Source organism: Sturnus vulgaris, chromosome 26, assembly GCF_052056855.1.
Source record: "Sturnus vulgaris isolate bStuVul1 chromosome 26, bStuVul1.hap1, whole genome shotgun sequence".
In the NCBI taxonomy this organism is placed as follows: domain Eukaryota; kingdom Metazoa; phylum Chordata; class Aves; order Passeriformes; family Sturnidae; genus Sturnus; species Sturnus vulgaris.
Window position 1 is genome coordinate 5002556 of NC_142268.1, and position 13591 is coordinate 5016146.

Genomic DNA, 13591 nt, shown 5'->3' on the forward strand with positions numbered 1-13591 from the left:
TCTCAGTGTGTTTGTTAGGCTCGGGTTCTGGGTCACAGAGAGAGCCCACACTGCACACAGGTCCTGCTCTCTGCTCCATCACCGGCTGTACCACAGCAGCTGGGGCTGAGGGCTCCATGGAGATGTAGGGTGGGGAGTGACCCACCCATGTCACTGTGACCCTGCCTGGTAGATCTTGAGGCCTTAGCAGCCTGTGCTCCCTGGGGCTGGAAGGATGGGGGTCAGGCTTTGGCAGTGCTGTGTGGGGCAGCAGGCAAGGTGAGGGAGGGGACATGGTGGCCCTTTGCAGAGCCACCTGACACCATGCTCTCCTTTCCTCCTCCAGCAGCAGGAGCAGTGGTGCTGGGATGCCGGGGCTTGGCTGCGTTGGATGATGAAGGCAGGATCTTCCCCACAGCAATGGGGCCTCACTGACCTATCTCTGCTTCTCCTTGGGCGAAGCCCTACCCAGCAGCTTCTCCTGGCCTCAGTTCTGCCAGTGTTTTGGGCACACCTGGCTGAGAGGTGCCTCTGTCAGCTCAGTTCACCTTCACCCTGGACGTGCTGCCCTGCAGCTCCTTCTGGGCTTGAATTTGGCTTAGGGGAAAAGAGGTGCCTGTGGGGTTTCTGCAGTGAGGAAGGGATAGTGTAGCCTCTGCCTGGCCTGGTGGTGGCCCTGGGGCTGTGTGCCCTGTGACAGGGTGACAGGGCCAGGCTGTGCCCAGCTGCCCCGGGGCTGTGGCCGGGGTGGCAGCTCTGCGCCCACGCACTGCGCAACAGGAAGGAAGAGGGAGGGAAGCAGAAGTGCTGTGCTGCGGCACAAGGGCCTGGGGGAGATTTTGGGCTGAACCCTCATTTCCTCTGAGTGGGGCTCAGTGCACATCCTCGGAGCTGATGGAGCTCGGCCATACCCCGTGGTGAGTGCCCATCCTTGCCAGGCCTGCAGTTCACCCTCCCCTCGCCACCCCCAGCGTGTCGAGATCCCAAATCCAGCAGCAGGTGAGCCGACGGAGCACCTGGGGCCCTGTCCTCTGTCTTGGAGCCTCCTGCTTGGGTGAGTGTCACCCAGCTATTCTGGGCAGCTCAGTCCTAGGGACAAGGGCCCTTCTGGGGTGGATTGTTGGGAAGGGACCTGAGGGGAGGAGGAGGGAGCTGGCCCTGTCCAGGTGGTTCATGTCCCACTGAAACCTTTCCCAGGATTCACGGCAAGCTGAGCTGAGTCCCAGTCCCAAGATCCCCACGTACCCTATGTTGACCCCCCTGTAGGGCCCCCACAATGGCTCCAGAGCCACCATACAGATAGCAAGAGGGCTATTGTTGCCCCGCTGGGGCCTCTGCCAGAAGGAGAAGGGTACTGGGGCCCCATTCTCTGTGTCACCTTACAGGACAGAGAAGGTGATGAGGGCCATCCCCTCTTTCTTGTTCTATGGACTCCCCATTCCATGAAGGTCTCTTTCATGGGGCTGGGCTAATGTACCATGGCTCCTTGCCCAAGGTTGTGAGTATGAGCAGGGTTCCCCGTGCTACCCAGCTCCCAGAATGGGAGAGTATGTCATTCCTGGCTGGCTGCTGGTGGCCAGATCCAGCAGTGCAGCCCAGTCAGGTCCTGTCCTGACACCAGGGATCTCATTGTTCTCCCCTCTGAGTCATTCTGTGCCCAGAGGGTCCGGCGGGGCACAGGTGTGTGTCACCCCGTCACCCCCTGACAGCTCGTCCCCTCGGTGTCCCCAGGAGGGATGGCGGACTGGAGCATGCCCATCGGCTCGCTGGGCGAGGAAGTGGTGGCCCGGCTGTGTGAGCTACTGGATAATGCGGGCCGGGGCTGGCGCAAGCTGGCCGAGCTGGCTGGGGCCGAGAAACGCTTCAAGTGCAGGTAGGGCTGGGGAGCCTTGCCGGGGACCGTTCCCACCGGGTTACAAAACGCACGTGGGCTCGGCTGTGCCGCGGGCTGGGCGAGGGGTGCATGGCTCAGTTCCCCCGCCCGGGCTGGGGCCCCGCCGAGGCCCCGGCAGGACGGGGCTGTGGCTCTGACGGCTGCGGGCGCTTGCAGCGCGGAGGAGCTGGAGATGTGCTCTCTGAAGGTGCTGGAGCCCCGCGGCAGCCCCACACAGTGCCTGCTGCAGCTCCTGGCCGAGCGCGACTGCACCCTCAGGTACCTGCTGGGCTGCCTGGAGCGCATGGGGCACGAACAGGCCTGCCGGGTGCTCAGCTCCGCCGGTACGGACAGCGGGAACGGGGGCTGCAGGGGAGCACCGGGGGACAGGGGCTCAGCAAAGAACAGCAATTCCTGCTGGGCGTCTTGCTCTGGTAGAGAGGTCCTGGGCAGGCAGGATGGGGTGGGATGGATGCAACAGGATGGGATGGGATGGGATGGGATGGGATGGGATGGGATGGGATGGGATGGGATGGGATGGGATGGGATGGGATGGGATGGGATGGGATGGGATGGGATGGGATGGGATGGGATGGGATGGGATGGGATGGGATGGGATGGGATGGGAAAGGGCAGGAGAGGAGAGGAGAGGAGAGGAGAGGAGAGGAGAGGAGAGGAGAGGAGAGGAGAGGAGAGGAGAGGAGAGGAGAGGAGAGGAGAGGAGAGGAGAGGAGAGGAGAGGAGAGGAGAGGAGAGGAGAGGAGAGGAGAGGAGAGGAGAGGAGAGGAGAGGAGAGGAGAGGAGAGGAGAGGAGAGGAGAGGAGAGGGAGATGGGATAGACTGAAACAAGATGAGATGCATAGATGGGATAGCACTGAATATGCCAATGAGACAATGTAGGATGAGATGGTTGGGACAGGACAGAGGTGTGGGGTGTGATAGGATGGGCTGGGAGACAAGAATGTGTTGTGGGTGGGGATGGGACTAGATGGTATGGGGTAGTGCGGGACAGGGGACTCAGCCAGCCCAGGTCTCCCCTCTCCTGCAGTCCAGGATGTGATTCGCATCACGGTACAGCCAGAGTCACAGGTGGTGGTGGAGGGGACACAGGTGTCCCTGACCTGCTGCGCATCTGGCCCACCAGGGCTCACATACCAGTGGTTCTGTGGGAGGCAGGAGGTGAGGTCCCACTGTGCCACACTGAGCAGGGCCCCTGCACCCTGTTCATGGGGAGGGACCCGCACGGGTAAGAGGGAGCCCATTACTCCTTGGCTTCCTTCTGTCTTGTAGATGCCTGGAGCCACATCCCCAGAGCTCGTGATCGACACAGCCAGCCCGGCAGGCCAGCCTAAGTGGTACATCTGCCGGGTGAACTGTGGGGCCACCTTCACCTTCTCCAGATGGGCTCATGTCCAGGTGGAGAAGAGCAGCAGCCCCAGCTCAGGTGGATCTCAAGATCTCTGTCCCTGGGCTGGCAGCTATGGGGAACTAGTTGCCTGATTGGGACATCTCCTGCAGGGCACCTCTTGCCCCATCAGGACAGGGATGGGTCCTGAGTGGTGTCATTTGCCATGTAACACCCTGGCTCAGCTGTGAAGGTCTCTGGGCTTGCTGGGGTGATGGCACCCACAGAGGAGCCACATGCCCTATGTCCTCCTTATGCCTGCTGCCTCATGCCATCCATGGGTGCCAGGGCCTGTGGGTGAAGAACCTGGGGCCTGGAGCATCTCTGCAGAGTGCTGCCATGGCTGGGTGCCTAATTTGCCACCCTGTCCCTTCCCCAGCCAGTGGCTACTGCCCGACTATGGCAGGGCTGCAGATCCTGCGGCAGCCACGGCCGTGCCGCCTGGCCGAGGGGGACACGCTGGTGCTGGAGTGCAGAGCCATTGGCAACCCCCCACCCCAGTACCAGTGGTTCAGGAACCGGCGCCCCGTGGAAGGGGCACAGGCACCCCAGCTCCAGGTATGCAGGGACCTCTGGCATGGTACAGCATGCCACAGTGTGGCACAGTGCAGCATGGTCTGGCACAGTGCCCCAGCTTCCTGCTCTGTCCTGCTGGCAGGTGAAGCTGGTGACAACAGCTGAGCGGGGCAGCTACTCCTGCCGTGTGTTCAACCTCTTCCACGAGGTGTGGAGCCAGGAGGTGGATGTAGAGATCGGTGAGGGCCCCAGACAAACCTCTGTGACTCCCTCACCTGCTCTGCTCCCAGTAAACCCTCATGGCTGCTCCACAGTTTTGGGGGGACTGCAGCCCATGCTGGGAGGGGAATGCCATGCACAGTGTCCCTGATATCCCCTCTGCCACAGGCCCACGGCTCTTCACCTCTGGAGGCTCCTGGCAGGAGGGGGATGGAGGTAGGTGGGGGCACAGTGGACAGGTCTGTGCTGCTCTGCCTGCTGTGCTCCCCTGGTACTGGAGAGCCATGGCACGGCATTTCTCTCTTCTCAGGCTCTCTAGAGCATGGCAGCCCTGGACAGCTGTACGGTAAGAGCCTGCCCAGAAGGGGCTGGTGGCCCTGGGGGGCTCCGATTGTTGCCAGTGTCATCATTGTCACCCCATAAGGCTTTACTTGGCCAGGAATGCTTTGGGTGCAGCATACTGGAAGGGCAGCCCAGCCCCAACCTGAATTAGGAGAGCACCTTAACCCTCAACCCAAAACTCCAACCCTAACCCTTACCCATAACCTGAGGGATCAGCAAGACAGGGATGCCACAGGGTACCTTGGTATCCAGGGACAGTGATGCTGGCCAGAGTTGGGTGTCACCTCTGTGGGCAACATGGAGAGCAGGTGTGTCCCTCTCTGTAACAACCCGTCCCTCTCCCGTCCTTGCAGCCACGGACAAAGTGGCACTGCTAATTGGCAACATGCACTACCTGCACCACAAGCAGCTGCAGGCGCCCATCGTGGATGTTCACGCCCTCAGTGCCCTCCTCCGCCAGCTCGACTTCAAGGTGGTGTCACTGCTGGACCTGCGCAAGGCCGAGATGCAGATGGCTGTCGATGAGTTCCTCCTCCTCCTTGACAAGGGTGTCTACGGTGCGACAACACCCGCCAGGGTGGCTCCAGCCCAGGGGCAGCTGCGTGGTTTTATGCTGGTGGAGTCTTGGGGTGCAGCCAGGCAAGAGGCAGGTGCTGGCAGGTCAGGGGATACCACCGTGTCACCTGCCCTCTGTTTCCCCAGCAGGTTTACTCTACTATGCTGGGCACGGCTATGAAAATTTTGGCAACAGCTTCATGGTGCCCATTGATGCGCCCAGCGCCTACACTTCAGAGCACTGCCTGTGCGTGCAGCGGGTGCTGCGGGAGATGCAGCAGCGCCGCACCGGCCTCAACATCTTCCTGCTTGACATGTGCCGCAAGAGGTGACACGGCCCTGACACCAACCTGGGGACAAGCTGCCAGTCAGGGAGAGCCAGCACAGGGACCCGTGGGTGGTGGCTGGGGGTGGTGGCTCCTGGGGGAGGGAAGTGTGGCACCCCCAGGATCCCATCTAAACCCATTGTCTAAATTCCCCAAGACTTCACTGCCCCTGTGAGCTAGCAAACGCTGTAATGGGTGGGCAGAGGGGGACATAGCAGCCCTCAAGGTCTGGTGTGCTTTGGGGTGGGTTTTGGGGGAGGACAGGTTCTCACTCTGCCCAGCTTCTCTTCTCTTGCAGAAACCTCAATGATGACATCATTCCGCAGGTTGGGGCGCTGGAGGTCACAGCCAACATCGTCTTTGGCTATGCCACGTGGGTCCCCTCCCACCATCCCCTGGCACAGGCAGTGGGGCTGAGTCTCCCTGCCTAGCTCAGGGCAGGGCAGGGGCTCAGATCCCCACACCTGCATCCCTCCACCCTTGATGCTGGAGGGGGTGGGCAAGCAGCAGCCCTTAGTCCCTCACAGGGCAGGGAGGTGCCCATGGCACTGCTTGGCTTTAGGCAGCACCTGCTGGCATGAAGCTCCAAGACTCCTCCAGAGCATGGGAGTTTGGGTTGGTGATGCTTTAAGCATCCAGGATCCAGCCCTGCTCTCACTTGTCCCCAGTACGGTGGCCAGATGCTGTGGTGGGAACAGGAAGAGTGCTGGACACCCAGCTCTGGCTTCCTTAGAGCTGTCATCCTGTTGGAGGCCAATTCTCAGTGAGTGCCAGGTCCCATGCCAGATCCAGCCACTGCTCTGTCCCCGCAGGTGTGCAGATGCTGAAGCCTATGAGCTGAGCCAAGGTGAGCTCTCCAATGGCATCTTCGTCACCTTCCTCAAGCGCTGGCTGCTGGAGGATGAGAAGATCACAGTGCTGCTGGACAAGGTGGCTGAAGGTGAGTGAGCAGTGGGGAACAAGGACCACCATGGTGGCCCCTGCCAACCCCCTGTGCCCCTGCAGACATGGGCACTCTGGAGATCACGCGGGGACGGCAGGCACTGGAGCTTCGCAGCAACCTCTCAGAGAGACGGGCTCTGACAGACCCCATCCGCCCTCCGGGCCAGGATGAGTCCTCTGCCAGGAACCTGCAGTGGGCCAAGGCTCATGGTGAGTCATGGCCACCCTGTCCCAAGCTGGCATCTAGAGGGGGGACAGCCTCAGGACCAGAGAGATTGCAAACAACATCTGCTGGGTTCCTCCCACCTGGAGGAGAAACTGGTGGCACAGAGCCACCGGCCTGGAGACAGCACCGTGTTGCCACCCTTGCTCTGGGGTGACCCAGCGGCCACCTCGCCTGTGGATCCAGCTGCAGCCCTGAGCCCCTGCAGGCCCCAACCCTGTGCTCCCTGTCCCCTCCCCAGTCCTGCCAGAGAGCCGGCACCTCCACTTCGACTGCGGTGTCACCGTGCAGCTGGGCTTCGCAGCCGAGTTCTCCAACATTATGATCATCTACACGCGTGTGGTGGCTGCCCCCAAGGACATCACCAAGTGTGAGGCCCGACTCACTGATATTCCCGAGGTGGGAGCAGCTGCTGAAGCCCCTACCAGGGCAATGCTGGGGAACAGGGGGTGAAGCTGTGGTGGTTTTCATGTGGATGCTATCCATGGCAGGAGCTGGATGTGGACCTCAAATGCACCAACAAGGAGAGCCCAGAGGAGTTGGGCAGTCCATTGGCGCCCGTCTGGAGCCTCGGCTGCCCCTCCTGCTGCCTCTACAGCCGGATCTGTGGCTTGCAGAAGCTGCGGGTAAGAGCCATGGTGGTCAGGGGCTGGCGGTGCTGGGGGCACAGTGTGACCATGGCCATGCCAGGACAGGAGCCCATGGTGTTGCTGTCCCTGCAGCAGGAGCTGGCCTTCACCGTGTACCTGCAGTACCGCTACCAGGGCATGGATGACTTTGTGGAGGAACGGCAGCGGGTGAACGTGGGGCGGCCGCTCATCGCCAAGCTCAACCTGCAGTGCGCGGCCTCCCCCTCACCACCCCACAGCCCCCTCTTTTCCTCTCCCCCCGGGAGCTGGGGGGTGGTGGAGAGCTCATGGGTCAACACCCCTGAGGAGAACCTGAGCCCTGAGTGCCCCAGCTCCCACACCCTATAGACGGACAGTGAGGCACAACCCCCCCCCCACCACCTCCCTCCCGTCTGTCCGTCTGTCCGTCCGTCCGTCTGTCCTGCTGGAGGCCAGGGGATGGAGGGGGTGGAAGTGACATGCACAGAGGCAGGGCTCCATCCCGGCCTGTGCCAAAGGGTGCAGGTCTCACAGCACAGCACGACTGGGACTGTGGGCCCCAACTGCATGTCCCTGGCATGGCAATGCCACCCCCACATCCTTGGGCAGCGCCAGCCCCATGTGCCAGGCCACCAGCGGGCAGCACTAGGGGCACAGTGCCCAGGGACCAGGGCTCAGAGGGCTCGAGACGACGTGCCAGGGCAGGGCTAGGTTCGTTCAGGCCTGGGAGAAATAGAGAGAAATAAGCAGCTTAGGGGGAAAATCCCGCGGGAGGAGATTACAGGGGGTGGAGCGGGAGGGCTTCTGTTCGGCCACGAGGGTGTGGGAGCAGCCCCTGGTGCCCCAAGCCCTCCCAGTAGCACCTATTCCTCACAATACAACCCCAGGAACCGGCTCCATCTGGGCAGTGAGCGATTTCCGGACAGGATTGGGATCTAAGGGAGATAAAAATGCCTTTTTGCTTGGATTTCTCCCCCATAAACCCCCACATGCTGGGCTCCAGTGGGTATCCACCGAGGAAAGTGCCAATAAAATGGTCCGGACAGGCGGCTCCGCACTTCTGCGCCCTCCCTGCGTTTAAATGGTATTTTTGGGGTCAGAAATCTCGTCGGTTCCTGCAGGAGGTGCAGCGCAGCACCGGGGACACCCACGGAAGGGAAGGAGGGCACCAAGCGAGGGTACTCCGACATTCCCTGTGCCACCCCATGGAATACAGCTCATAATTTCCATAATTCTCACAACCCCCACCCAAGGACCCGGGGGGACGCATCCTCATGCCGGGGCCCCTCGGCGCTCTCGGGCGGCGGTTGCGGGGCCGGGCTGGGGGAGCACCCTCGCCCCAATTAGGCTCCGATCAAACGAGCCGGGGGTGCGGCGCTGCCGCTCCCAGCGCCAGCCGGCCTTTGTTGGCGCTCGGGAGGCCGAGGGGTGCCCCGGGCTGGCGCCAGCCTCGGTAATTATGTCATGTGAAAAGCGCAGCCCCCATTGAGCGCGTCCCGTCCCCCGGATCAAACCCCATTACTTCCGCAGCCGTTGCTTCATTATCTGCTCGCCTCGGCCGGGGCGCTTCACCCCATTAGCTGGGCTGGGGAGCCGGGGAGCATCGATTATGCGTTTAATGGGTTGTTAAAGGTTTAATTGCCGCTAACGAAACAGACGAACAGCAGCAGCCGGGGGACGGGGCACAAGAAGAAGGGTCTCGCCGGGGTCAGTGCCTCGCCTGGCCCGCTGGCATCCCGGCCAGACCCGCCCGACCCCGGGGCTCTGGAGACGTCAGAGGCCGTCCCCGGGGGGTTTGGGTCGGGGTGAGACCCCGGGCTGGGGGTGGGGGCTGCAGGCGGGGGCGTTGGCGCTGAGCGGGGTCTGGGCCGGGGGGCCGCGGTGGGGATGGGGCTGCCCCAGCTCAGTCCCGGCTGGAGGCTGGTGTCAGGTCAGAAGTGAGAAGATTTTCTGGGGAAACGTTTTGGTGGGGACAGGGTTGTCCCTTGTCTGGCTTCTCCAGGGACTGGGGCACCCCAGGAACCTAGGACACCTCAGGACATTCCAGGAACCCGGGGCATCCGCTCATCCAGGGATAAGCCCCCCTGTCTTGCTATCCCAGCTGTGCTTAAGCACCTCAAAGCCACTGTGGACTCAGTCGTGTGCTGGGGCCATGCTGGCCTTTGCCATGGGTCAGGGTGCTGGTGGCACTGGCTGTGCCCCAAGCTCCAGCAGGGGGACAGATGGGGTCCCCCAGAGCTGCACAGCTACTCTGGGGATCCCCAAGGACACGGCACCTTGTCACCACCACCTGGCAGTAAACACTGGCAAGGGGTAAGCCAGGTCTTGGTGTGTCCCAACAACCCAGGTGTGGTGACCCCAGGGCTCACAGCTGGCTCCCTCCTCTCACCAGCCGTGACCAGAGGCCTCGGGGCTCCCCCTGCTCCCCATCCTCCCACCAGCCCTCTGCCACTGGCACCTCTGGGAGTGTTGGGGCGGAGGGCAATGGGCACAGCCCCCAAGGGACAGTCGAGCAGGCGACCTGCGTGAGGCCACGGTGCAGCACAAGCCAGTCCCATCTGGGGCTGGATGAGGTCACTTGTGCCCTGCTGCTGGCCCTGCTGCTGGCCCTGCTGCTGGCCCAGCCCTGCACGCTGCAAGCCGAGGGAGCAGGGTGGGAGAGCATGCAGGGATGATGCTCCCATGATCAACACGGAAAGCTCCTTTCTGGCAGAGGCTTGGCAGCCACAAAGTGCAAAGGAGGGCACGGCACGACCGAGGCCCCGGCAGCGCCCGACTCCAGCATGCGGCAGCTGTGCAGCTTATCTCTTTACTGATAACACACCCGTGCTCTCGGCGCTGCTGTATCTCCCGGCACGACTGGCAGCGTGCCCCGACACAGCTAAAACATCCCCCCAAGTACTTCCTACAGAACTAGAGCTTTCTGTTCAGTTTTGTTTAAATCTGCAGCATTAAAAATAAAAAAGTTAATAATAATGGAAAGGGGAAGGGTTGTAGAGAAAGGAGGTGTCCAGCTGGGGTGTGGTGGGTGGCCCGGTGGGATGCCTGAACCTCAGCCAGGTCCTCAGCTGATCTTCGTGCCTCAGAGAGGCAAAGGGGCTCTCCTGGAGTGCTTCCCCCCAGCCGTGGGATCCTGCCAGCACCCCGACTCGCTCTCCTGACACCGTCGGTGGTGGGTCAGTGTGGGGAAGATGCAGCCTGGCATCCCTGCCCGGTGCCAGCTTTGGTCCTGCTGGGCACCCACTGTCCTCCCTCACCCGCCGCGGGGCCGAGCCAGCACCAGGGGCAGGAGCGGCGGCCAGGAGCTTGGAGGGGAGCGTTCATCAAATGGGCTGCCAGGTCTTGTCAATGGTCTGAATGTGCTCCTTGGCTTTCATGCGGAGCGAGGCGATGCTGGAGCTCCTCTGGTCCACCTCCTCCAGCGGGTACTTGTCCACAAAGGGGGTGCCGCACTGGTAGGGTGCGGAGGCCATGGGCTGCATGCCCTGTGCCATCGGCGGGGGGGTGTTGAGGAAGGAGTGCCCAGCATAGGGGGGCTGCAGGGCCTGGGGGGCTCCCATGAAGCCGGGGATGCTGTGGACCGTGGTGGCGCTGGAGATGGGGGATGTCAGCCATGGATCGAGTGGGAGGGAGTTGCTTATGGGCCCCACGTTGGGGGTCATGGGAGGCCGGTTGAAGGAGAGCACGGGGGTGTCATGGAGCTTCATGGAACTAGCCTCCATCTTCTCCTGTCTTCTCCACTTGGCTCGTCGGTTCTGGAACCAGACCTGCAAGGTGAGAGCCAAGGTGAGCTCACTGTACCCAGCTGGACCCTTGCAGTGTACCCCACATGCTGTGTCCCATGCAGGGTGCCCCGTTCTGCAGTATCTCATGGGGGTGCCCACAGGGAGTGTTCGAGGTGAGGATGTCTTGTATGAGGTACCCCATCCCACGAGGGCTGTCCTACAGGGCTCCAGCAATCCCAGCACCTCTGCCAGACCTGTCCCGCAAGCTCCAGAGACCAAGGACATCTCCAAGGTGTGGAAAGTGAGAGGTGTAAGCACACAGCCCCTTCTGCTCCATGGGAACACGCACCCTGGCCCTGCAGACTCCCAGCAGTCCATGGGACAATGTTATCCGACCTTCCCAGCCCCCAGGTCACAGCTTTTATAAGTTAAACAGTTACAGTTGCGCCAAAACCCAGCAGGAACGACAGGGACCGGCAACCCAAATCCAGCGGTGACGTCTGGCCCCATGGGAACTGCTCATTAAAATGCTGGTCCCTGTGTCTCCAGAGCAGCACAGGGCACAAGGGTCTGCTGCAGGAGGCAAAGAGGAGGAAAGATGAATGGCTGGGTGGGAAAGGGGAGGGTTCCATGGACTGTCACAGCTGCTGGTGGACACTGGGCCGCACTGGTGCAAACTGCACGTCCAGAGAAGGGAACAGAGCTGGGGAAAGGGCTGGAGCACAAGTTGTATAAGGAGCAGCTGAGGAAGCTGGGGGAGCCCAGCCTGGAGAAAAGGAGGCTCGGGGAGGACCTTCTGACTCTCTACAACTCCCTGACAGGACAGTGGAGCCAGGTGGGGGCCGGGCTCTTCTCCCAAGGAGCAAGGAACAGGACAGGAGGAAACTGCCTCCAGCTGTGCGAGGGGAGGGTTAGGTTGGAAAGTTAGTGGAAACTTCTTCCCTAGAGCAGTGGTGGAGTCCTCATTCCTGGAGGGACTTATAAGACATGTGGATGTGGCACTTAGGGACATGGATTGGTGGTGGCCTTGGCAGTGCTGGGGGAGCAGTTGGACTCTATGCTCTCAGAGCACTTTTCCAACCTGGACGATTCTGTGATTCTGTGAAATCTTTTGTTGTTCAGAGAGCTCAGCAGAGGTGTCTTTATGGTTTGGACTCCCACAAAAAAGACTGCATTGTCTTGACTGGGGTTGAGGCCTAGGGAATTCAGTTCATTTGTTTGGGGGTTACTGCTGCGGTTCACAGTGGGTTTGTTGCTTCAGCTCCCTGACCCTTTCTCCCTCCCTGTTCTCACCCCATCAGTCCAGGCATGATGGGGAGAGGACTGGTGGAACTCCAGGCTCTTCCCAGGCTCTGCTGTCCCCCACGAGCCTTTTGCTGCAGCCTAAGGAACAAAACCTCCCCATACCCACTGCCCCACCAATCTGCCCTGCTCCAACAAGCTTAAAACCCTCAAATCCATGAGGGTCTTGTGCTTTCCCAGCCCAAAAGACCTGGAAGGGGCCGCAATCGGCCAAGGTGGGTTTTTTGGCCATTTTCTCATGCAAGCAGCAGGAGGGATGGGAACAGCCACTACCAGAAAACCATCACTGTGCCCTAATGGAGCCTCTGGCCTATGGACCCCACTGAGACCTTGTGAGTAAAACTGGGACCCCATGGAGGAACAAGGCTCAGCCATTGAACCTTTTCCCTGGCTTTGTTGGAAGCAGCTGGCTCTGCAGAGATGCCACTCCTGTCTCAAGCAATGGGCAAACTGAGACACAGAGGCAGGATTGGCACTAGAGCTGAGAGCTGAGCAGAGCTCTGCAGCATCTTGGGGTGCCTCTGGCACTGCTCAGGGACAGATGCAGGGTGCTGAGGTGCTGCTCTCCCTACCTGCACGCGGACCTCTGGCAGGTTGACCTTCATGGCCAGCTCCTCACGGCTGTACACGTCCGGGTAGTGGGACTTCTCGAAGGCGCGCTCCAGCTCGTGCAGCTGGTACGTGGTGAAGGTGGTGCGGTTCCGCCGGTGCTTCTTCTTGGGCTGCTCCTCCTCGGCAGCGGGTGGGGTCCCCTCGCTGTCCCCTGGCTTCCGCAGCTCACCCAGGTCCCCCTCGCACTTATTCAGGAACATGGTGGCACCTGCAGGGATACTGCAGAGTTAGAGGGTGTGGGGGCTTTGGAGCCTGCATGTGTCCCTGGCCCAGGGATGGATGGACAGTAAATGGAGGGATGGGAAGATAAGGTGGCCCTAGGAACAGGTTATGCAAAGGCATAATCCTCTCTGCCACAGCAGAGGATCCCAGGGCTGTGGTGTCCTGGGGGTTGATCCACAGTCCCAGCGACTGACCCAGGGTCCTTGGGACTGACCCAGAATCCAAGGGATGCCATGCACTTGGCTCTGCTGTCCAATGCCACTGGGCCAACGAACCCACTGGTGCTAAAAGTCAGATTTCCTCTAAAGTGGAGGATTTTATGAAAGTGCCATCTCAGAGAGCCAACGTGATCTCTCCTTGCCCTGGCCTGGAGGGGACCAAGCCTGGGTTAATTCCCTCCTTCCTCCCCAGCTCCTCTTTCTAGCTTCCAGTGAAGGCTGGCCCTGGAACGCTGGAGGACTGAATGTCAATCCCCAGGCTGGGTGGGAGTGACCCAGCACTGTACCCCAGCTAATAACCATTTTGGTGACTCTTATAAGCATTTTCAACCCTTGCAACGTTTCATCTTTAAGCTTTTTATCCGGCATCTGAAATCTTCCTGCAGAATTTGCAGGGGATTAAGGGTCTCTTTCCACTGTGAGGATGTCGACAGACATGGAAATGGGGCAGAAAACCATAATCCTGGGGCAAGGGGAAGGCATTGCATTGTCCAGACCCACCAGCAAAGACTCACCTAATGCCT

General features: G+C 60.9%; 2 protein-coding genes across 5 annotated transcripts; one reads left to right on the forward strand and one right to left on the reverse strand.

The window, feature by feature from the left end:
• Nucleotides 1-60: 60 nt before the first annotated feature.
• LOC106857994 (mucosa-associated lymphoid tissue lymphoma translocation protein 1-like) lies at nt 61-8045 on the forward strand. Of its 4 annotated transcripts, none has more exons than XM_088179224.1 (17): nt 61-1033; nt 1711-1852; nt 2030-2196; nt 2901-3031; nt 3143-3296; nt 3637-3815; nt 3916-4012; nt 4161-4208; nt 4303-4338; nt 4688-4891; nt 5037-5217; nt 5514-5588; nt 6028-6155; nt 6221-6367; nt 6622-6779; nt 6872-7006; nt 7103-8045. In XM_088179224.1, exons 2-17 carry the CDS (start codon nt 1716-1718, stop codon nt 7355-7357), a joined length of 2232 nt encoding a protein of 743 aa, XP_088035350.1. In that variant the 5' UTR covers nt 61-1033; nt 1711-1715; the 3' UTR covers nt 7358-8045. The 4 variants fall into 4 exon arrangements, with proteins under 4 accessions (XP_088035350.1, XP_088035353.1, XP_088035352.1 ...); XM_088179227.1 differs by having other exon boundaries at nt 7106-8045; XM_088179226.1 differs by having other exon boundaries at nt 5040-5217.
• Nucleotides 8046-9939: 1894 nt separating this feature from the next.
• On the reverse strand, nt 9940-12827 carry RAX2 (retina and anterior neural fold homeobox 2). Its single transcript, XM_014884382.2, has 2 exons — nt 12588-12827; nt 9940-10755 (listed from the first exon to the last, which is right to left on the reverse strand). The coding sequence occupies exons 1-2, from the start codon at nt 12825-12827 to the stop codon at nt 10312-10314; spliced, it is 684 nt and encodes a 227-aa protein (XP_014739868.1). The 3' UTR covers nt 9940-10311.
• Nucleotides 12828-13591: the final 764 nt, after the last annotated feature.

Bases quoted from the DNA above. Each gene is read 5' to 3' on its own strand.
- RAX2 (XM_014884382.2), bottom strand. From the start codon at position 12,827: ATGTTCCTGAATAAGTGCGAGGGGGACCTGGGTGAGCTGCGGAAGCCA. The intron at 10,756-12,587 runs GTAGGGAGAGCA...CTCACCTTGCAG, and splicing joins TGCCAGAGGTCCGCGTGCAG to GTCTGGTTCCAGAACCGACG.
- LOC106857994 (XM_088179224.1), top strand. From the start codon at position 1,716: ATGGCGGACTGGAGCATGCCCATCGGCTCGCTGGGCGAGGAAGTGGTG. The intron at 1,853-2,029 runs GTAGGGCTGGGG...GGGCGCTTGCAG, and splicing joins GAGAAACGCTTCAAGTGCAG to CGCGGAGGAGCTGGAGATGT. The intron at 4,339-4,687 runs GTAAGAGCCTGC...CCGTCCTTGCAG, and splicing joins CAGCCCTGGACAGCTGTACG to CCACGGACAAAGTGGCACTG.